The 23,672-nt window shown below is 51.6% G+C and overlaps 1 protein-coding gene across 1 annotated transcript in view; it reads left to right on the top strand.

Moving 5' to 3' along the window:
- Positions 1-368: 368 nt before the first annotated feature.
- The window catches only part of scgn (secretagogin, EF-hand calcium binding protein), a 122,356-nt gene continuing 99,052 nt past the window's right edge, over positions 369-23,672 (top strand). Inside the window, exons 1-2 of the mRNA XM_072509652.1 lie at positions 369-661; positions 2,417-2,487. Of these exons, the coding sequence (XP_072365753.1) occupies positions 589-661; positions 2,417-2,487 (144 nt within the window). The 5' untranslated portion in view covers positions 369-588. The remainder of the gene's footprint in view (positions 662-2,416; positions 2,488-23,672) is intronic.

Raw genomic sequence — 23,672 nt, forward strand, 5'->3', positions numbered from 1 at the left:
ACCAGTAATTACTACTCCAGCTTAGAAAATTATTCTTCAACAGCAGAAAAACAGTAGAATGGGCATTTCATTAATTCCATAAACCACGCTTGTTTATAATCCTTCAAAATATTGTCCCATAAATCGCCCCCCACCCCACAATATGACCTTTGTTCTGAGGTAGACAAAATTTCACTGTTTTTGTTAAAAGGTTTTTTTTTTAATGACCTCGCAAGAATATCACTTTATCTGTCAGGGTCGTGTTATTATTCCAAACAGCCTTTCAATGCAGACTTGTGTATGACCTTAACAAGTGAATACACACTGGAAGCTGATCAATAGGATGTTGAGGTGGGTGGAGCCGGAGCTCGCCAGTAATCCTGAGGGGGCAGAGCCCAGGATTGGCTGAGGAACTGGGCTGTTGGCGCGGAGACACAGGGAGTGAGCTCTGTGTTTTGAGTGGAGTTGTCCTTTTTTTAAAAGCTCGGGAGTGAAGGAAGCCCTCTGGCCATTGCGAAGCCCTGGACATCTCCCGTGGGCTGCAGCAGAACCATCAGAGAAAAAGCTTTGCCAGCGTTTGGAAACTTTTCCTTTCAACTCCCCGGCACCATGGACAGCCCGGGCTTCGACAACCTGGATGCCGTCGGGTTTCTTCAGATTTGGCAGCGGTTTGATGCTGATGGTAATTCAATTTTACTTCATTCAATGGTAAATAAGGGTGGGGTGGGGGAGACCCGTAAGTCATTTTGCCAATAATTCACTGCAAGTATGGGACCATTGCATAAAAAACTCAAATGATTGCTCTTAATCTGGGTGTAAAATAGAAATTAATTTTCCCTTTATGCTTTGGAAACTTTTTGCATTCAAATTAAGCTTTTAAATATTCAATATTTTGGGAAAGATTAAACAAATGAATTTGACAAGGTTTGCACAAAGCAGTACACGCTGACACACTTCTTTTTAATTTGACTGTGTTTTGACTGCCGCTCAGTTGCACCCTGTTCTAGACATTTTCACTAAATTTGCTCGGTGTTAAGACTGGGATCTGCTTCTATGTCTTTTATTCCACGCGCGAATAAAACCAATTTAGTCCACTGCTGCAGCTCGACACTTTCCACACTGACCCAACTCCCTTCGTGTTTAATCCTGTCTCCCCAACCAACAAATTGGTCTTTTCTTATATCAGTCACTATTTGAGCAGGATTAGGGAAGTGGTTGGTTATTTGGGCATATGGACCGTGACCAGCCACCAGCTCTGTCAAAAACCGAATGCTGTTTGGTACTTTCATTTTTAATTTTGTTTTAAAAATGTAGAGCTGTGATAAAGAGCTGAGACACGGATTGATTCTGTGATTCACAGGCAACAATCTCAATGGGGGAGGTTGTGAGCTGCAGGTCAGGAAACATTCCAGTTTGCTTCGGGCCATTCACTGCTATCCTGCATGTGTCTGCATTTTGGAATGAATGCTGCTGATCAGGCCAATGCTTCTCGTTCTAGAACCAACCGTGTCAGCACCATGGAGGACCTTACAAACGCTGCCGGACCTGCAGAGTATTTCCAGCATTTTCTGTTCGTATTTCAAATTTCTGGCACTTGCAGCATTTTTTTTTTTCTTGAGTCCACCCAACATCTGTGTTCTAAAGTAAACTGGAAGGTACTGCAGGTATCACATCACTGTTGAAGGAGTGGGGACTCGGGTTTGGTGTAATTTCAATCATGCTCAACCTTTTGTGAAGCAAAGATTTTAAAAAAAAACCTTTCCTCATATTTTTCAAGGACGCTGGAAGCTATACTATTGTAGTCAATAAACACATTTTGTTTCCAGTTTATGCACTGCTCACTCCAGTCAGGACAGCACATAAGATGGTGGAACCCGCGCACTCACAGAGCAGTATTTCTTTGCTCTGACTTCTGTACATCCTTTTGGAGCAGCCGGGCAGAATTACTACACTGCTGAAGAAGACAATCATTTTAAAATTGCGGCTCTTAATTAAGTAACTCTGGCAGTTAGGGTAAAGCAATGTCTGTCACGCAGACTGCCATTACCGTTTAAAGCAATCCAGCCAGCCCTCTTGCCTAGTCGTTTTCTGTAAGTTGCAAGGAATTGTAAGTCTATTTAGAAGACAATTGAAAGTTTGAATGCAAAACCAAATTACAATATGTGATTAATAAAGGCAACTTAGTTAAATCTGCACAACAGTAAAATGTCCCAAACTCTGGCTTGTTGGTCTCGGTACAGATTTGATCCTGGGCGTGCACGGTTTTGATGTTCACAATGTTGGTTCCTAATAAATTGAGCTCTATTTACTGTACTCCATTGTTTATTCTATAACAAATATACTTCAGACAGGATTTCCAGAAAATAGCTGTTGTTACTGATCTTATTCGGTACTTCTGCAAATTATTTCATTACACTGTTTGTTGAACTCTATCCAGATAATGGCTACATTGAAGGCAAGGAACTGGATGATTTTTTCCGTCACCTCATGAAGAAACTTGGTACTGAAGTGAGTGCACATCCTACTTTAGCTTGTTAAACAAACCTGACCGTATGCATTTCCATGGCAACAAATTTAGTTCCCTTCTGGCAGCTGATTGCCAAATGCATGGATAAAAAGATGGGAAAGTGCTTTCATTAAAAGCAAAAGAGTAATAAAGTCAGTCATGCCAGAGAACAACAATGTTCTGTTCAAATCTGATTGCATTTGAGAAGCCATAAAAGAATTAGCTGACAAGATTGCATGATGTTTCACAACATTCACTCTCCTTTAAGGGCAATTCAATCATTTCCATGAATATAATATCTCTTATCTTTCCCCTTCTGTGTGGCCAGTTTGTTCTAGATTTTAAATAATAATTGTTCAAATCATGACTGCAATAGTTCTGCCACAATTCATTTTCTTCAGTCGCTTAACTCTTTATAGTGAGTTTCTCTCAAAAAGGTTTTTTAATGTAGGCAATTTCGATTTTGTGTCTTCTGCAAAAAAAATCTCTATCTCGGGTAGAATTGGACATGTACATGGGAGCAATAAAATGTTTTTTTTTTAAACTGCAATTGTTGGAAATTGAAAACAAAAGGGCTGGTGCAGACTCGATGGGCCGAATGGTCTCCTTCTACATTGTAAATTCTATGATTAATTGGTGGCATAGCTGGTCAGCCAGTATCTGTGGAGAGAACTGACAGCTTACCAAGTCAGGCTGAATCCCCTTCAGGATTGAAAGATGAAAGTAAGGCTAGCCCTTAGAATTGGAAAAGTGAGGCAAAAATAGACAAATAAATCTTCATAAGTTCAGAAGATATAGGAGCAGAATTTGTCTATTCGACCCATCGAGTCTGCTCCGCCATTCAATCATGGTTGATATGTGCCTCATCTGCTACCTACAATGTTACAGACCAAGAGCTGGATTGCAAAATCAGCCAGAGCTGATGTCAACAAAAATACTCCCAAGGAGGAAGAAGTATCTGTTGAAAAACCAGAATCCGTAACGCAATGTTACTTAGTGCACAGGAGCACCTCAGTCAAACAATAGAATGTCGTGTGACAGAAACAAAGAATGTCAAAATAGCTAACGTAGTGACTGACACACGGACCTGATACCAGCCCTGGTAGCAGCAAGGTAGGAAAGTGGGTAGTACTGTTGCTTCACAGCGCCAGGGTTCCAGGCTCAATTCCCAGCTTGGGTCACTGTCTGTGCGGAGTCTGCACATTCTCCCTGTGTCTGTGTGGGTTTCCTCTGGGTGCTCGGGTTTCCTCACACAGATCCAGAAAGACGTGCTGTTAGGTGAATTGGACATTCTGAATTCTCCGTCCGTGTACCCAAGCAGGCACCAGAGTGTGGCGACTAGGGGCTTTCCACAATAACTTCATTGCAGTGTTAATGTAAGCCTACTTGTGACAATAAAGTTCATTAGAAAGGAGAGAACTGGAAAATTGAAGAAATCATCAAATGCTGTGTTCTTTTTGTGAACAATTGTTTTAATAAAAACATTGTCCGCTGGTGGTCTTCATTCTAGTACAACAATTGTCTGTAACTATCAACCTTTGCTTCGGGCAGCACTGTTGCCTCTGAGTTAGAGGGTTTTATGGGTTCAAGACCCATCCAGGACATATGTACACATCTTTGCACTGCAATATTGAGGGAGCACTGTGGTGTGAATGATGCCATCTTTCAGATGAGATGCTAAACAAAGCTCCCATCTGCCCAAATATAAAAGGATGATGTGTTCAGCAAAGGACTTGATTTCATCCTCTTACATCCTCACGTCAATGAATTTCAGGCTCTGTACGTGCTGAACTCTTCCCCCTTACCTTTGATTCCATGCTCACTTCCGGGTGCTCCGGTTTCCTCCCACAGTCCAAAGATGTGCAAGTTAAGTTGATTGGCCACGCTAAATTGCCCCTTAGTGTCCAAAAAGGTTAGGTGGAGTAATGGGAATAGGATGGAGACGTGGGCTTGAGTGATGTGCTCTTTCCAGGGGCCGTTGCAGATTCGATGGACTGAATGACCATCTTCTGCACTGTAAATTCTATGAGTTCTATGAGTTTGGACAGGAGGTGTCCCCCATTCAATGGATCCTTTCACCCGCCTCCAATATTCTCCACCTGGACCCTTCCCTCTGGTCTCTTATCTGCTCTTGATATTTTCATTGAGAACTGTCAATGTGACCTTGGCCATCTTAGTTTCTCTGCTCCTCTCACCCACTGTCAACCTGTCTCTTCTGAACTTGCTGCACTCCATTCTCTCAGGTCCAAACCGTACATCATTACCAAACCTTTTGACACTGGTGGGGAAGTTGCCTAGCACAGTGACCTCTGCCTCACAGAGGATGAGCACCAACTCTCAGACACTTCCTCCTACATCCCCCTGGACCATGACCCTACCACCGAGCAACAAGCCATTGTTTCCAAGACTGTCACCTCTGGAAATCTTCTTTCCACAGCTTCCAACCTCATAGTCCCACACAGCTCGCTTCTACCTCTTTCCCAAATTCCACCAACAGGACTGCCCTGGTAGACCCATCGTATCAGCCTATTCCTGCTCCATGGAACTAATTTCTTCCTATCTTAACTGCATCCTCTCTCCCCTTGTCCAGTCTCTTCCCACCAACATGCGCGGTTCCTCTGATACCCTATGACGCATCACCAATTTCCAGCTTCCAGGCCCTAATCGCCACCTCTTCACCATGGTTGCCCAATTCCTCTACACCTCTATGCCCCAGCAGGATCATGTGAGGGATCCCTGCCTCTTCCTTGAATGAACAATCGCCATCCACCAGTACTCTCCTCTGCCTGGCTGAACATGTTCTCTCACAGAACAATTTCTCTTTTAACTTGTCTCACTTCCTCCAAATAAAAGGTGCAGCTATGCATGGGCCCCAGTTATGCCTATCTTTTTGTGTGTTATGTGGAACATTCCTTGTTCCAGTCCTACTTGGGCACCCTCTCACAATTATTTTTCTGGTGCATCCGTAACTGTATTGATGCAGCTTCACGTTCTTGCCTGGACCTGGAAGATTTATCAATATTGCTTCCAATTTCCATCCCTCTCTCATCTTCACATCGTCTATCTCTTTACGCTTTCCTTCCTTGATTTCTCTGTCTCCATTTCTGGTCATAGACTGCCCACCACTACAGTTTAAAAGTCTAATGTCTCCCACAGTTACCTTGCCTACACCTTCCCAAACCGTACTTCTTGTAAGAACTCCACCGCATCTGTTTTGATGGTGCTACCTTTTAAAACAGCACTTTTGATATGTATCTTTTCCCTGAACCGAGGTGTTGCCGCCCCCCCCCTCGTTCTGGGCCCGGTGGTTGACAGGGCACTCAACAGTGTCCAACCATTTTCCCGTATCTCTGTCCTCCCACTTTCCCTTCTCTCACAGAACTATGATAGGGCCTCCCTTGTCCTCACTTTTCACACCACCAGCCTCCGCCTTCAAAGGATCACCCTCTGCCTTTTCTGTTAACTCAAGCATGATGCCACCACCAAACGCATCTTGCCCTCATTCCCCCCCCCCCCCCCCCCCCCCACCCACCCCTCCCCCCGTCAGGGTATATTCCCTCTATGACACCCAGGTCCAGTCCTCCATTGCCCCCAATCCTTCATCCACTCTCCACGGTACTTTTACAAGCAACTGAAGAAGGTGTAACACTTTACATCCTCCCTTCTCACCAACCACATATCAAAACTTCTTTAAGAGAAAACAGCCATTCATTTGCACCTCCTTCAATTTATTTTAGTCTACTGTATTCTTCATATCCACATTGCAGCCTCGACTATTGCACTGGGGAGACTAAACGCAGACTGGGTGACGATTTGCAGAACACCTTTGCTCAGTCCGTAAGCGTGACCCCAACCGTTGCCATTTCAACTTACCATCTTGCTCTCATACCCACAAATCCGCCCTTGCCCTGTTGCAATGTTCCAGTGATTCCAAACATAAAATGGAGGAACAACAGCTCATCTTCAAATTAGGCACATTACAGCCTCTGGACTCCACAGTGCGTTCAACAACTTGACCACAAACTCTGTCCTCACTTCGATGTTTGTTAATCTCCCCCGCAGCAACATCTGCAACTTGTTCTTATGTTTTGCTTTCACAGAACATTAACCCTTGGTCTGCTATTAACACATTCTGTTATCTTTCTTTATGTCACTATTAACACCATCCTTGGTCTTTAACACTCCCTTTGTCTTGTGTCCATGACATCTTTGTCAAATCTCTCCTGCACTCTCAACGATCCTTGACCCTCTATTTTGCTCCACCCACTCTTCAACAGTATAAATCCACCACATTTCTACCTCTTCAGTTTTGGTGAAGAATTCTACTCGAAACATTAACTCTGTTTATCTCAGGGCAGCACAGTGGTTAGCATTGCTGCCTATGGCTCTGAGGACCCGGGTTCGAATCCTGACCCTGGATGTGGAATTTGCACATTCTCTCCGTGTCTGCGTGGGTTTCACCCCCACAACCCAAATATGTGCATCAATTTATTGGCCACTCTAAATTGCCCCTTAATTGGAAAAAATAATTGGGTACTCTAAATTTTTTTTTTAACTCTTTCTCTCTCCACAGATGCTACCAGACCTGCTGAGGTTTTCCAGCATTTTCTGTTTTTATTCCGCCTACCCTCTCTGAAGGGTGTCAAAGATCCCAGGCACTAACCCAAGAAAAGCAAGGGTGCTCTCCTATTGTCATGTCCAATGTTTGTCCTTTAACCAACACCATTAAGACAGGTTAATTGGTTATTTCTTTTCATTGCTGTTTGTGGGACCTTGTGTGCAAATCGGGTGCTTCACTTCCCTACATGACAACAGTTACCACGCTTCTGAAGTAACTTGTGGCTGAGATGTGTTTTAGGGAAATCTAAGGTTGTAAAGGTACATGTATTTATGTATGTACACGAATGCATGTATTTTCTTTCCAGATTATACCTGTTGTAATGTGCCTTTAAGGGATTGAAGCATGATATCATCAGAAGGAAGTGTGTCATGCAATCTGGTTTTTGTTGCACTTTTGCTTTTAAGCAGAGCACACAAATGCAGACAGCTCTGCTGTTGATCGGTTTTCAAATGATCTACCTTTGTATCAATGTTCCTACTCTCAGTAAATGAATCCACAACGTGTTCAACCAATGGCTTATGAATGATTGCTGCCTTTATATCATAATAACAACATGACACTAACCAGGTGAAGCAATTAAATTAGGCAATTTGTTGAATATTAGCAGTTTTTAAAAACACTTTTCAATATTTTTACTGAACAAAACAAAGATTTTTTTATTGGTCGCTTTATCAATCAAAATCAAAACTTTGAAATCAATCCAGAAATGTGGCACAAATTCAGTGTCACCATTTCGCCACCAGTACAGGAGGACTGGATGAATACATATGTGGCTGAGCGTGGGTACATTTGCAAGTTTATTCACAGTGTATGGGCCAGGGTTTCATAGAATTTACAGAGCAGAAGGAGGCCATTCGGCCCATCGAGTCTGCACCGGCTCTTGGAAAGAGCACCCTACCCAAGGTCAACACCTCCACCCTATCCCCATAACCCAGTAACCCCACCCAACACTAAGGGCAATTTTGGACACTAAGGACAATTTATCATGGCCAATCCACCTAACCCACACATCTTTGGACTGTGGGAGGAAACCGGACCACCCGGAGGAAACCCACGCACACACGGGGAGGACGTGCAGACTCCGCACAGACAGTGACCCAAGCCGGAATCGAACCTGGGACCATGGAGCTGTGAAGCAATTGTGCTATCCTCAATGCTACCGTGCTGCCCCAAAGTGAACACCAAAGTATATCATGGAGTTCACCTGACCCATAACTGTTTATAGGTTTTGGTTATGAGGAGCACAAGGGCATGCCTTTCGGGTGTTATGCAACAGAGGCTTTAAGCACTTAAAATCAAAAACAAAGTTTGCCTTACGAATTCAGTTATCATTTTATAACCACACACAGTAAGCATTTTATCAACTACAAACCTAAATATCCTGCTCCAGTACTCTATATTTAACCCTTAATAACTTCCCTTTACTGTTTCACTCAAGTAACAACATCCATAAATCAGACAATCCCTTTTACCACAAAACAGTAGGTTTGAATTCCTTCCAGAACACAGTTATTACTTTGACGTTATCAAGTGATCTGGAGACACCTTTTTAACATGCAGAGAGAGAGACTCCAAGATCGTTATAGTCTGAATACAATTTAAATCTCAGAGCCACAAACAACTTCCAGCTCAAAACGAAAGTAAAAACCAGAGCCACCGCCCAGCTCCACCCACACAATGACATCACTGCAGCCATTTCAAAAGACAAACATTTCTTAAAGAGACATTCCCATGACAACAATGCAAAACATCTGGGGCGTCATTCTCCGACCCCCCGCCGGGTCGGAGAATGGCCGTTGGCCGCCGTGAATCCCGCCCCCGCCCCCGCCGAAGTCTCCGAAGGAAGAAAAGTCGGCGGGGCGTTAATGGCGCCGCTGCCGCGGAGAATGTCACGGGTCTGCGCAAGGCAGCCGATTTTCGGCCTGCCGATATTCTCCCTTCCGGATGGGCCGAAGTCCCGTCGACGTGATGACCGTTCACGTCGACGTGAATCAAACCTCCTTTTCATCGGCGTGACCCGGTGCTCCAGGCTCACGCCGACCAGCGAGGAGGTGAGTGACGGCCTGGGGGGTTGGCTCTGGGCAGGAAATGGCGTGGCCGCAGACTGATTGCCTGAGGAGAGGTGTGTCTCGGCTTGTGTGTGTGCGGCGGGGGGGGGGGGGGGGGGTAGTTAGAGTAGGCTGGGCTCCGGGGGAGTGCCGGGAGGGGGTCCGTGCCGGGGTGGAGGTTGGGGGTTGGGGGGGGGTCCGTGCTGGGGTGGAGGTTGGGGGGGGGGTCCGTGCTGGGGTGGAGGTTGGGGGGGGGGTCCGTGCTGGGGTGGAGGTTGGGGGGGGTCCGTGCTGGGGTGGAGGTTGGGGGGGGGGTCCGTGCCGGGGTGGAGGTTGGGGGGGGGGGGGGTCCGTGCTGGGGTGGAGGTTGGGGGTTGGGGAGGGGGTCCGTGCCGGGGTGGAGGTTGGGGAGGGGGTCCGTGCCGGGGTGGAGGTTGGGGGGGGGTCCGTGCTGGGGTGGAGGTTGGGGGTTGGGGAGGGGTCCGTGCCGGGGTGGAGGTTGGGGAGGGGGTCCGTGCCGGGGTGGAGGTTGGGGGTTGTGGAGGGGATCCGTGCCGGGGTGGAGGTTGGGGGGGGTCCGTGCTGGGGTGGAGGTTGGGGGTTGGGGAGGGGGTCCGTGCCGGGGTGGAGGTTGGGGGTTGTGGAGGGGATCCGTGCCGGGGTGGAGGTTGGGGGGGGGTCCGTGCTGGGGTGGAGGTTGGGGGTTGGGGAGGGGGTCCGTGCCGGGGTGGAGGTTGGGGGGGGGTCCGTGCCGGGGTGGAGGTTGGGGGGGGGTCCGTGCTGGGGTGGGTGTTGGGGAGGGGGTCCGTGCCGGGGTGGAGGTTGGGGGGGGGGGGGGGTCCGTGCCGGGGTGGGTGATGGGAGGGCAAATGAGTTGGTCCACCTGGCCAGGTGCCAGCCTCCAACAGTTGGACCCATGCGGTCCATGCCACCTGGCTGGGGGGAGGAGGGGATATGGGCAATGATGACATGTCGTCGTTCCCCTCCCCCCCACCAGGCCGTCATGTTTTCAGACCATCCAGCGATGTTGGCCGCCGTGGTGGCAGCCGCTCATGTCTATGTTGCCCTGGATGAGGAGGAGGAGGAGGAGGAGCGTGCCAGAGAGGCGGCGCAGGCTGCCGCAGAGGGGCAGGCGGCAGCCGCCCAGGCTGCAGGGACACCTGACCGACAGGACGAGGAGGGGGAGGAGGACGTCGCGGTCCCACGGCAACGGAGGCACCCGAGGGCGCCCCGTGTGTACCGGCCCCGGCAGTCATACCAGGACCTCACGGACCGGGAATGCAGGAGGAGACTCCGGATGAGCCGGGAAACCGTGGCACACATCTGCCACCTGCTGGCACACCTGTCACCGCGTGGCACTGGCGGGGGACACCCTCTCCGCGTGTCCGTCAAGGTTACGGTGGCCCTGAACTTTTATGCAACGGGGTCATTCCAGGCACCGAGTGGGGACCTGTCCGGCATATCGCAGACATCGGTGCATCGGTGCATCCGGGCAGTGACAGATGCCCTTTATGCCATGGCGCACCGCTACATCCGCTTCCCCGTGGACCGGGCCAGCCAAGATGCCCGGGCCGTGGGCTTCTCTGCCGTTGCCGGGTTCCCCATGGTCCAGGGCGCGATCGATGGGATGCACGTCGCCGTGCGGCCACCTGCAGATAACAGGGCCGTGTTCACTAATAGGAAGGGGACCTATTCGATGAACGTACAGGTGGTCTGCGACCACCGCATGATGATCCTGCACGTCTGCGCCCGTCACCCAGGCAGTGTACACGACTCATTCGTGTTGTCGCGGTCATCCATCCCCGGCATGTACGAGGGACGCCATCCCCGGCTGAGGGGCTGGTTGCTGGGCGACAGGGGCTACCCATTGCGATCGTGGCTGATGACGCCTATACGGAGGCCACGCAATGAGGCGGAGAACCGCTACAATGATGCCCATGTAGCGACAAGGGGAGTGATCGAGAGGTGCTTTGGCGTGCTGAAGATGCGTTTCAGGTGCCTGGACCTCTCTGGGGGCGCCCTCCAGTATCGGTCAGATAGGGTCGGCCGCATCATTGTGGTGTGCTGCGTCCTGCACAACATAGCCCAGCAGAGGGGCGATGTGCCGCAGGCAGAGGAGGGCGGAGTGGAGGAGCAGCAGGAAGAGGCCCAGTCCTCCCCAGATGAGGGGGATGGGGGCAATGGTCAGGGCAGACGGGGTAGACACAGACGGGTGGCTGTCCACCATTACCGGCTGGCCCAGCGGGCACGGGACAGACTGATAGACGCCCGCTTCACTGACTAGATGGGCGTGGGAATCGGGTAGTATGGCCACAGACCGCACACCATGACAACAGCCGACCACCCACACCCCCCACCCACCCAGCACCCTCACCCCCCTCCCCAACCCCACACACCCCACCCGCATGCACACCACCCCCCCACTCCCAATTGCCGATCCACCGGCGGCACAACGGGCCGGGCTCACCCAGTTGCGGGTGGACGCGTGTCTATCGCAGGCCATGGAGAATGATGACAACCCGCCTCCGATGAGCTCCTGGCTCTACATCGTTGGACTATGTCTGACCCATGGCCACAGTACCACCATCCACCCGGACCATCCCTGCATGCGGCTGTGACACTGCAGCGCACGGTCCCGTCCTCTGCCCGGGGGATGTTGATGGCGGCCCAGGGGGAAGGGGGCAGACTCACCTGGGGCTGAGGTAAGACCACCCCTCACACACACACTTGCGCTCAACGTACATGACACCCCCGCACACTTTGGACAGAGCACAAAGGCAGCTTCGGTAGGTGTAACAATGACTTTAATAACCAAAGGAGTTCATGCACGTGCCCTAGCGCCTAAAACTCATCTGTGCCCTGCACCCGTGCCAACTTACTCAGTGTCTAATTGTTTGGCCTTACGGGCCCTTTGACTACGTCTACGTGGTTCTCCAGACGGTACAGCAGAACTGGAGGTGGACTCCTGTGATTCCTGCCCTCTGACACTGGATCCCTTTGGCGGCCGTTTCCTGGGGCGTCCTGGCCTAGATGGGCCAGGCTGCGGCCCGGGCGACTGGGATGGCGAGCTGCCAGCCTGTCCTGCCCGTTGCCCACCCGATGCACCTGGGACGGAAGGGGGGGAGTCCGAGGTGTCGCGGTGTACCGGGACCTCCCCTACAGAGGGAGCCGGGACGGACCACACCACCTCCTCCTCCCTCGGGGTGCCCGATGGCCCCCAGGCCTCTACATGGGTGGGGGATGCGAACGGACTGGCCATCCGACGCGCCCCCGACATCTGGCGCTGCCAGTCCTGGAGGCCCGTGCTGGTATCGACAGGGGTCTGCAGGTTTGCAGCCATGGAGCCCAGGGGGTTGTCGAACCCTGTCTGCGACAGTGCGACGCCAGCTCGCACATGGCCACTGGCGCCGATGCCCTCAGCGATGGCCTGCTGAGACTGGGCCATGGCCTGCAGAGACTGGGCCATGGCCTGCAGAGACTGGGCTATGGCCTGCTGAGACTGGGCCATGGCCTGCTGAGACTGGGCTATGGCGTTGAGCGCCTCTGCCATCTGGCGCTGGCACTGGCTCATGGCCTCCTGTGAGAGGGCAGCCATTTCCTGGGCCACAGACGCCGCCTGCACGGAAGGCCCCAGGCCTCGCAAACCGTTCCCCATGTCTGACACCGTCGCACCCATTGCCTCCACCGCGGACGCCACCCGTGCGGTGTCAGCCTGGGTGGCACGCATGACCGGGACCACTCCCAGCTCCTGGACGCGGGTGGACTCCTCCACCTGCGACCGCAGCCGCCGCAAGCCACCCGTCACCCTATTCGCTCGTCTCCGTGTCGGTGGTTGCATCGGATCTATGTGTGGGTGTGGTAACTGCAAGAACCCGGGATCCATCTGGGCGGCAGATGTTCGCTTGGCCTGGGCTGCCCTCCGACCGCCCGGTCCCTCTGCTGCTCCTACCTCCACCTGCTGTACCGGGACGGCTGTGTTGTGCGCACCAGTGAGTGTACCAGACGCCTCATCACTAAAGTGCCCAACCGTGGTGAGTGTTTCTGCGATGGTGGAGGGTGTTGGTGACAGCAGTGGCGTTGTGTCGTGCTCTTCGTCCCACTCTGAGTCCATGGCACTTTGGGGTGGGGGTTCGTCTCCACCCATCCACTCTGAGTCACTGTCCGGTATTTCGTCTTCCCGGGTAGGGGTGTCCTGGGTAGTGGTGTCCCGGGTAGTGGTGTCCCGGGTAGGGGTGTCCTGGGTAGTGGTGTCCCGGGTAGGGGTGTCCTGGATAGTGGTGTCCTGGGTAGTGGTGTCCTGGCTCGGATGTGACGGGGGCCTGTGGCTGCCCCCCTCATCGCTGGGTGGTCGCTCCCGCACGTGACGGGGGTGTCGTCTCCCTGTTGCTCCAGGTCTCTCCGTCTCCCATGGTCTCCGAGGGGCATCCTGCGGGCGTCGCATGCTGGAGGGTTCGGGTCTCTCCGTCTCCCGTGGTCTCCGAGGGGCATCCTGCGGGCGTCGCATGCTGGAGGGTTCGGGTCTCTCCGTCTCCCGTGGTCTCCGAGGGGCATCCTGCGGGCGTCGCATGCTGGAGGGTTCGGGTCTCTCCGTCTCCCGTGGTCTCCGAGGGGCATCCTGCGGGCGGTCTGCATCTGCGGGGATGGGTGCCTGGACGTTTGGTCCTGCGATACACAATGAAGCATGCATGGTTAGACATCAGGCAGTGATCAGGTGATACGGGAGAGGGGGATATAGGGGAGGGGGGATATGGGGACGGGCTGTTGGTGGCTCACTTGCTCGTGGGGCCCCGACCTCTGCATCAGCAACCTCCCGGTCCTCAGGTCCGCCAGCCAGTTCCAGGGCCCTTTCCTCGTGTACGGTCAGTGGCCTCTCATCAGCGGGCCCTCCTCCAGTCCTCACATGCTCCCTATTGTTGTGTGCGCGCTTCTCCTGGGGGGGGGGGGGGGTGGCAGGGGTAAAAGGCAACAGTGTTAGGCAGGTATATGAATGCACGCCATCGGTTGCGCGTGCATTGCAGAGGTTAAGGTTAGGGCTGGATTCACTTGGGGATATGGGGGATATGGGGGAGGGGGGGATATGGGGGAGGGGGGATATGGGGGATATGGGGGAGGGGGGATATGGGGGATATGGGGGAGGGGGAATATGGGGGATATGGTGGAGGGGGGATATGGGGGATATGGGGGAGGGGGGAATATGGGGGAGGGGGGATATGGGGGAGGGGGGGATATGGGGAGGGGGATATGGGGGAGGGGGGGATATGGGGGAGGGGGGATATGGGGGATATGGGGGAGGGGGGGATATGGGGGAGGGGGAATATGGGGGAGGGGGGATATGGGGGACGCTCACCCTGCCTGCTCTGACGAGGTCGTTCACCTTCTTGTGGCACTGGGTGCCTGTCCGTGGTGTTAGGGCCACAGCGGTGACGGCCTCTGCCACCTCCCTCCACAGACGCCGGCTGTGGCGTGGGGCAACTCTGCGGCCGTGCCCGGGATACAGGGCATCCCTCCTCTGCTCCACCGCATCCAGGAGCGCCTCCACATCGCGTGACTCGAACCTCGGGGCTGAGCGACGGCCAGCCATCAAGTCGGGTGTTGCGGTCGGCTGTTCCGGTCGGGTGGGGGGGAGCTGCGCGGCCTTATGAGCCGTCACGCCGTGCAGCGCGTATGACGCTGCACGGCGTGAACCACTGCGCAAGCGCGGATCCCGTTACGTCGCTGCTAGCCCATTTCGGGCCGCAGACTATCGACCCATTTTTATGACGTGACGCAAGTGGGATTTGCGCCGTTTTTTGCGCCGATCGGCGGAGTTTCCGCCGATAACGGAGAATTTCGCCCCTGATGTGGGACAGAGTTTCAACATTGAGCGCAAAGAGTGGGGCAAGTATATTCTGGCAACTCGAAGATAAAAGTTTCATGAAACTGGGAGCAATAAATGCTGAAACGGTTCATCTGTTTGTGAGGCATGCTGAAAGTCAGAAAAAAATTAAGCTTGGGGTTTGAAAAAATAAGTGCTGCCAAGTAGGAAGTACCATTGTATAAAAACAATAGTCTGCACCATTGCTGCTGAATCTTTAGGTTGAATTTGTACTGCTGTCAAGTCAAGTTCAATTGTTTTGGCTTTTAGACCAGAAACTTTACTATGCAGGAGAATAATTTCATGGACTGAGCGAGTAAGGAAATCCATGATTTTTTTAAAAAAATTGTTTTTATTAAAGCTTTTTTCAACCAAAACAGAAAAATAAGCGAAAAATATTTAATAAGACAAGGTGGTTATTATCATTATACAAAATGCAAATACACATTAACTAGACAATTGCCCCCCCCCCCCCAGTTGCTGCTGCTGACATTTTATCACTCCCCTAGAAAGTCAAAGAAAGGTTGCCACCGCCTGGAGAACCCCAGCAAGGACCCTCTCAAGGCGAACTTTATTCGCTCCAGGCTGAGGAATCCAGCCATATCACTGACCCAGGTCTCCAAGCTCGCGGGTTTCGAGTCCCTCCACATTAACAAGATCCGTCTCCGGGCTACCAGGGAGGCAAAGGCCAACACCTCGGCCTCTTTTGCTTCCTGCACTCCCGACACCCCAAATATCGCTATTGTTGGACTCGACTTCACCCGCATGTCCAAAATCCTGGACATAGCCCTCGCAAAGCCCTGCCAGAATTCTTTAAGCGCCAGGCATGCCCAAAACATACGGACATGGTTCGCCGGACTCCCCGCACATCTTGTGCACCTGTCCTCCATCCCAAAGAACTTGCTCATTCTCACCGTCGTCATGTGAGCCTGGTGCACCACCTTAAATTGAATTAAACTGAGCCTGGCACATGATGCGGATGAATTCACCCTGCCCAGGGCATCAGCCAAAGGCCCTCATCTAGCACCTTGCCTAGCTCCTCCTCCCACTTGCCCTTCAGCTCCTCAGGAAATCCATGATTGACCATGTTACTTTTCCTTGGATTGTTTAGAGAGAGGAATTTTCTAGAATCTGTTTTCCCTTATTGGACCTTTTTTGTGTCTCTAGAACAGTAATTTTCAAGCTCAGGGTCATGACCCTCAGGTGGGTCATGAGGCCATCGGTCACGGCGTTCCCTTTCGGGGGAAGAACTGCCCAACAGCCGCAAAAGGCTTTTAAAAATGCCAGCTGCAATCGGCTTTCAGAACGCAGATCGTCCCGTACTTGCGTGCTACCTTAGCAGTGCGCAGGCCCGAAGCCCAGCGAGACAGAATGCCCCGTCCTGACGTCAGCACGCTGACCCAGGAGCAGATTACTTTTGAAAGTCGATGGAGCCTTCTCTCCAGAAGCGGCAGCTGAGAGCAGATCACATGCTCTGGGCATGAGAGAGATTCCTCCATTTTGTAGCTTCCAGCAGTGCTGCTTTGAGCTCCAGGGCCTCTGGTGAACAACCCATGAAGAAGAAGCTGAAATCAGGAACAAAGCAGTATAAAAGATGATATCTTGTGGTATGGATTTATTAATTGTGCCAATGCAAATAAGGATGCAAAGTCCATGTGTGTTATATGAAGGATGCACTGGCGAAGAAAAAATTAAAACCCTCAAAACTTTAAAGGTAATTGAAGAATACTTATGCCGAGTTTGAGGACAAAGATTTTTTCAAAGGTAGGAGCGAGAATTTAAATCATCAGCTGAAGCCCTCAAAGAAATGTAACATTGAATGACCAAGCAAGTGAGATCGTGAGGACCAAGCAGGCTCACCTGTCACATTAAAGGTAAGCGAAAAGGGTGGGTCCCGAAGGTCGGCCGGCGTGTGTCCCGAAGGTCGGCTGGCATGGGTCCCGAAGGTCGGCTGGCGTGGGTCCCAAAGGAAGGCCAGTTGGTAACAGTGGGCTCCGGGAAAAACAGTTTGTAAAACTCTGCTCTAGAAAATAGTAAAGCAGTGAGGGAGGGATGGGGGTGGGAGCTGCTGTGGGGATGGTGGCGAAAGTGGTGTGGTGCCATAGGAAATATCTAGTCAATATGCTCACCCATTGTGAGTGTCGGACAGGCCTGATGGGACCAGCATGTTTTGTTTCTTGCACATCATTTTCCTCAGGTCACATTGGTCACAACTAGAGTCAAATCCAGGTGACAGTGAGATTATGTTAGCTCCAAGGTGCATTTACCTGGTGGAAAACAGTTCCAGATGTCACATTGCCTTGAATTTAATGGTTTGTTAACATTTTTTCTCCCTTAATTTAGTGGGTTGATTCAACAGTTTTTAAAATGAGTTAATGCCTTCACGGAGAAAACGAAAAGCAGAATTTCAGCCAGAATGCACTATCCTTTCATTATAATAACATCTTTTCATTTGTGAAATACCACAAGGTAGTGTCAAGGCTAGGATTATCGTCACTCCACTGAACAAAAATACAAGCTGAAAGCAACTATTAAAAATAAACTTGGGCCTTCCGGCGATGGTGATGTGCTGAGCAGACACACATCGGATGGCTCTCCTCCAAACCAGAATCCAAAAAAAGGCTCTTTTAGTCGAATTGTGTCCAAAAACCAAAGGCAAAACTACCTCACCAGCAAGAAGAAAATAACCACCAGAGTCTGTCAGGTAACGGGAGCACAAGAAGCCAAAGAGACGGTGGAAAAAGCCATGAGCAGCAGGCGGGCGAGGCGGCAGACTCATGTAGCAACGGGACCCTGGTCGCCCAGGATAGAGGGAGACCAAATCCCCTGCCTGGAGTTGGATGGAAGAACTTTCTTATGAAGGAGCTGACCGCCATGAAAGTGGCGATCAGGATAGAAATCCAAGTGGCGGTCAAGGTGGTGGTGGCAGAGGCGATGGCCACCATACAAAAGGCAATCGATGGGCTGAGGAAGAAAGTAGAGGCGCAGGAGAAGACGGTCTTCAACCTGGAGAAGGCCTCGATGGACCAGAGCGACAGAATCATCGCCCTGAAAGCTGAAGTGAAAAGGTTTGTGGCGGCCCAGGGGAACTTAAAGGGGGAAAGTTGAGGACCAAGAAAACGAGTTGCGACGACAAAATATTCGGATTGTGGGCCTGCCGGCAGGTATCGAGGGCAGGGACCAGACTGGCTACGTCGGCCAAATGCTGGGTAACTCAGTTGGGAGAGACAGCCTCCCCAACACCCTAGACTCGACAGAGCACACACGTCGGTCAGGCCGAAACCCAAAGCCAGGGAGCAGCCGAGGGCAATTATTGCAAAGCTGCACCGATACCAGGATCGTGAGAGGGTCCTGTGGTGGGCGCGTCAGACAAAAGCGAGCATCCGTGAAGGACACAATATCCAAATCTATCAGGACATTGGGGCAGACCCAGCAAAACGCAGGGCCAAGCTCAAGCAGGCGAAGTCGGCTCTGTATGAAAACGGGGTATGTTTGATATGCTGTTCCCGGCCAGGCTCTGGGTCACATACCAGAACAGTACTTTAAAACCTCGAAGAAAGCGAATGAATTCTTAAAAAACAACGGCCTGGATGAAGGACAGGTAAGACAGCGGCGAGGGTTATACCGAGAAAGACTGAGAGGGAAAATTAAAGACTCATTGGACTGTGAGCATGTTTGCGCGGGACTGTGCATAGCCTCAAAATAAGGGGAAGTAGATTTAGGACTGCGTTTAGGAGGAACTTCTTCACCCAAAGGGTTGTGAATCTATGGAATTCCTTGCCCAGTGAAGCAGTAGAGGCTCCTTCATTAATGTTTTTAAGATAAAGATAGATAGTTTTTTGAAGAATAAAGGGATTAAGGGTTATGGTGTTCGGGCCGGAAAGTGGAGCTGAGTCCACAAAAGATCAACCATGATCTCATTGAATGGTGGAGCAGGCTCAAGGGGCAAGGTGGCCTACTCCTGCTCCTAGTTCTTATGTTCTTATTCCGCCCATAAAGGGAAGACTGTGTCACGGAAGGAAGCGAGGACAGGGGCAGGCAGGTGAGAGATTAGACAACGAAAACAGGCAGTCAGCGGGCATATGGCAGGGGCTAGACCAGCCCGGGAGGGGAGCCACCACACTAGCAGGGATAGCCAGCACGGAAGGCAGACAGCAAGGAGGGGCCGCTGTGCACCTCCCAACAGAGAGGGAGCGCCTGGTTGGGGTGGAGGGACAAAGGGACAGGGAAGGGGAAAGCATAGGGGGAGAACGGGGGGTGCGGGGGTGGGGGGGGGGTGGAGGGAGAAAGCGCAAAACAAACGGAGCAGAGAAAATTAGTTGGTTTTCGTACAAGCTTCGACGGACGAGGAACCGGCTGAGGAAACAAGATGGCGCCACAAGCAGCCACTCGGGAGGGTCCCTGGGCAAAGGGTGACCCCGGCGTACCCACATGGCATACACACAGTTGGCGGCCATGTTGGATGCCCCCTGGATAAAGGGAAACCCCAGAGCACAGGGGCCCGACCTCATGGTGAAAACGGTGACCGTGGCCATTTTGGAAGGCTGTCTAACAAAGGGAAACCCCGGAGTGCAGGGCACACCCACCAGGTAAGTATGGTTGATCCCACAGGAAAGCGGGAACAAAATAACCCCCACCAGGATTATCACCTGGAACGTCAGGGGACTCAATGGCCCAGTGAAAAGATCCAGTGTCTTCACCCACCCAAGAAGTTTGAAGGCCTACATAATTTTCCTGCTGGAGACACACCTTAGGCAGAAGGACCAACTGCGGATAAGAAAGGGCTGGGTGGGACAGACGTACCATTTGTGTTATGGGATGAGGGCTATGGGAGTAGCCATACTGAGCAACAAGAGGACGAGATTCAAGGCTACAAGGACAGTTACGGACCAAGGAGAGCAGTACATCAGGGTCAGCGGTGCCCTGGACAGGGCGGCAGTAGTCCTGGTAAATGTTTACGTGCCCAACTGGGTTGACACATATTTCATTGAAAAAAGACCATGGCGGAAATACCCGACATTGACACGCATCGACTGATTTTGGGGGCGACTTCAATTGCGTACAGGACCTGCTAATGGATCAATCGAATTCCAGATCGGCATGGCTAGGGAGCTGGGAGCAGAAGGGGCGATGGACTCTTGGAGGTTCCTACACACCAGTGAGAACGAATTCTTGTTCTTTTCACCGGTCCACAAAACGTACAAGCAATGGGGAAAGCGGTGCTTCCAGGAATAATCCACAATAGTGATCTCCGACCATGCTCCACATTACGTGGAAATGAAGTTGGAGATGGGCTATGCCCAGCACCCCACGTGGAGGTTGTCAAGAAGGCATGAGTTTAAAAATTGGCAAGTCATGTTTCAGCTTTATACAACCTTAGCAAAGCCACACTTGGAGTATAGTGTTCAATTCTGGTCGCCACACTACCAGAAGGATGTGGAGGCTTTGGAGAGGGTGTAGAAGAGATTTACCAGGATGTTGCCTGGTATGGAGGGCATTAACTATGAGGAGAGGTTGAATAAACTTGGTTTGTTCTCACTGGAACGACAGAGATTTGATGGGTACCTGATAGAAGTCGACAAGTGGCATGGACAGAGTGGATAGTCAGAAGCTTTTTCCCAGGTTGGAAGAGTCAATTACTAGGGGGCATAGGTTTAAGGTGCAAGGGACAAGGTTCAAAGCAGATGTACGAGACAAGTTTTTTTACACAGGGTGATGGGAGCCTGGAACTCGCTGCCGCGGGAGGTAGTGGAAGCGGAGACGATAGTGACTTTTAAAGGGCATCATCACAAATACATGAATAGTATGGGATTAGAGGGATATCATTGAATTTACAGTGCAGAAGAAGGCCATTCAGCCCATCGAGTCTGCACCGACCCTTGGAAAGAGCACCCTACCTAAGCTCCACCCAATCCCAGTCACCCCACCCAATCCAACCCAACCCAAACTTTTTGGACACTAAGGGCAATTTAGCATAGCCAATCCACCTAATCTGCACATCTTTGGATGGTGGGAGGAAACCGGAGCACCCGGAGGAAACCCATGCAGACACGGGGACTCCGCACAGACAGTGACCCAAGCCGGGACTCGAACCTGGGACCCTGGAGCTGTGAAGCAACTGTGCTAACCATTGTGCTACCATGGCCCCCCGGATATGGTCTCCGGAAGGGTAGGGGGTTTTAGTTCAGATGGGCAGCATGGTCGGTGCAGGCTTGGAGGGCCGAAGGGCAGTTCCTGTGCTGTATTTTTCTTTGTTCTTTGTTGGACACGGACCTACTGGCTGATTAGGTCTTCTGCCAGAAAATATCACAAGCCATAGGAGAGTACTTTACATATAACGAGAGCGATGAGGCCTCGCCTTCCATGTTCTGGGAGGCACTGAAGACGATGATTAGGGGAGAGATTATAGCCTACAAGGCGTGTAGAGTCAGGGACGAGAGGGTGGCCAAGCAACAACTGATCGACTCCATTCTGGAGGTCGACAGATAGTACTCCGAGGCCCTGACCGTATAGCTTCCGGCAGAGAGGAAAAAGCTGCGGACGGAATTTAACCTGCTATTCACCAGGAAAGCAGTGCACCAACTCTGCCAGACACCCTATGAACGGGACTTCGATGAACATGGGGAAAAGGCTGGTCACCTACTGGTTCACCAACTGAGAAAGCTGGCAGCCACGAGAGAAATAGCTCAGGTGAAGAAATGCAGAGGCAGACTGGTAACTGAGCAAAAAGAGGTCAACCGAGCATTCGAGACCTTTTACCAAGGGCTGTACACCTCCGAACCCGCCAATGGCGGTTCCTAGATGGACTTGATATGCCAGTCATGGGGGATGACAGACGCGGGGTGCTGGAAGCACCAATAGAACTGGGAGAGATCATGGAGAGTATTAGCTCCATGCAGGCGGGGAAGGCGCTGGGGCCCGATGGGTCCCTGACGGACGTCTATAAAGAATTTGCATCAGCCCTGGCCCTACACCGATGGGACATGTTCGCAGACTCGGTAACAAGGGGCACTCTGCCTCCTACGTCAACACAGGCCACAATATCGCTGATACTCAAAAAAGACAAGGACCCAACGGAATGCGGATCATACAGACCCATTTCATTGCTGAATGTAGAAGTGAAGATATTCGTGAAAGTCTTGGCCAAGAGACTGGAAAACTGCGTACCGGAGGTAGTCGCAGAGGATCAGACGGGCATTGTCAATGGAAGACAGCTAACTGCGAACATCAGGTGACGGCAGAATGTAATAATGACCCAATCGGGCAGAGAATACCAGAGGTGATCCTCTCCCTGGACGCAGAAAAGGCCTTCGACAGTCAAATGGAAGTACCTCATAGAGGTACTGGAGCGGTTTGGGATAGGAGCAGGGTTCACCTTCTCGGTGAAACTCTTCTACAATGCCCCCAAAGTGTTCGGACCAACATCATCAGCCCACAGAACGGTCTGAAAGCAATCATGCGCTGGAAGAGTTCGGAGCCTTTTTGGGCTATAAGCTCAACCTGGGCCAGAGCAAGGCATTCCCGGTGAACCCTAACGGAGGAGAATAGGGTCCTGTACCAGCCTCCCCGAACAGGCGCCGGAATGTGGCGACTAGGGGCTTTTCACAGTAACTTCATTTGAAGCCTACTTGTGACAAGCGATTTTCATTTCATTTCATTTTAATTTTAGAGCTGGAGGGACAACCATTCAAATGAGCCCAAAGCAGACTCCACTACCTGGGCATCCAGATAGCCCATGACTGGACACAGATCCACAAGTGGAATCTGACCGCGGAGGAAGTTAAAAAGGACCTACAGAGATGGGACGCACTCCCGCTTTCCCTGGCAGGGAGCGTGCAGTTGATCAAAATTAATGTGCTGCCGAGGTTCCTCTTCCCGTTTAGATCCATGCTGATCTTCATGTACTCTTGTATTACAAGACATCGACTCTTGTCATACAAAGTAGACAAAATTATCACGGCACTTGTGTGTCTGGGGGGGTTGGGAGGGGATGCAAGAACCCAAGAATCCCTAAGACAACACTGCAAACGTGGAAAAATCTTGGGCAGTCTGGCCCTGACGAACCTACAGTATTACTACTGGGCAGCCCCAGAGAGTGAGGGGATGGATACAAGAGACAATGGAATGGGTAAGGCTGGGTGAGTGATCCTGTAAGGGAAAGATCCTCTGGGCCCTCACCACGGCCGCACTCTCATCCACCCCCTGACTAAAGTATACATCCTGTCAGTGGTGATAGCCACCCTGAAAACATGGAACCAAATGAGGCAGCATTTTGGTTTAACCGAGATGTCCCCCATGGCCCCCATCTACGGCAACCACAAATTCCCACCAGCCATGCTAGACACCACCTTTAAAAAATGGAGACAGGGGGTGGAGACGCTAGCGGTAAGGGACCTATTCATAGGGGACAGACTCGTGACCTTGGACGAGCTGACTGAGGATTGGACCTGGCGACAGGATAGGAACTCGGGTACCTCCAAATTATTGGGAAGGGCAAGATACCATTGGACGAAGCCAGGCGAAAATGGGAGGACTAATTGGGGATGTAAGTGGGTAGGGGACTCTGGAGTGAAGCACTGAATAGGGTCAACTCCACCTCCTCCTGCGCCATTCTAAGCCTCATGCAGAGCTCACCTAACCAGTACCCGAATGAGCAGGTTCTTC

This window comes from Scyliorhinus torazame, chromosome 6 (assembly GCF_047496885.1).
Source record: "Scyliorhinus torazame isolate Kashiwa2021f chromosome 6, sScyTor2.1, whole genome shotgun sequence".
Classification (NCBI taxonomy): Eukaryota; Metazoa; Chordata; class Chondrichthyes; order Carcharhiniformes; family Scyliorhinidae; genus Scyliorhinus; species Scyliorhinus torazame.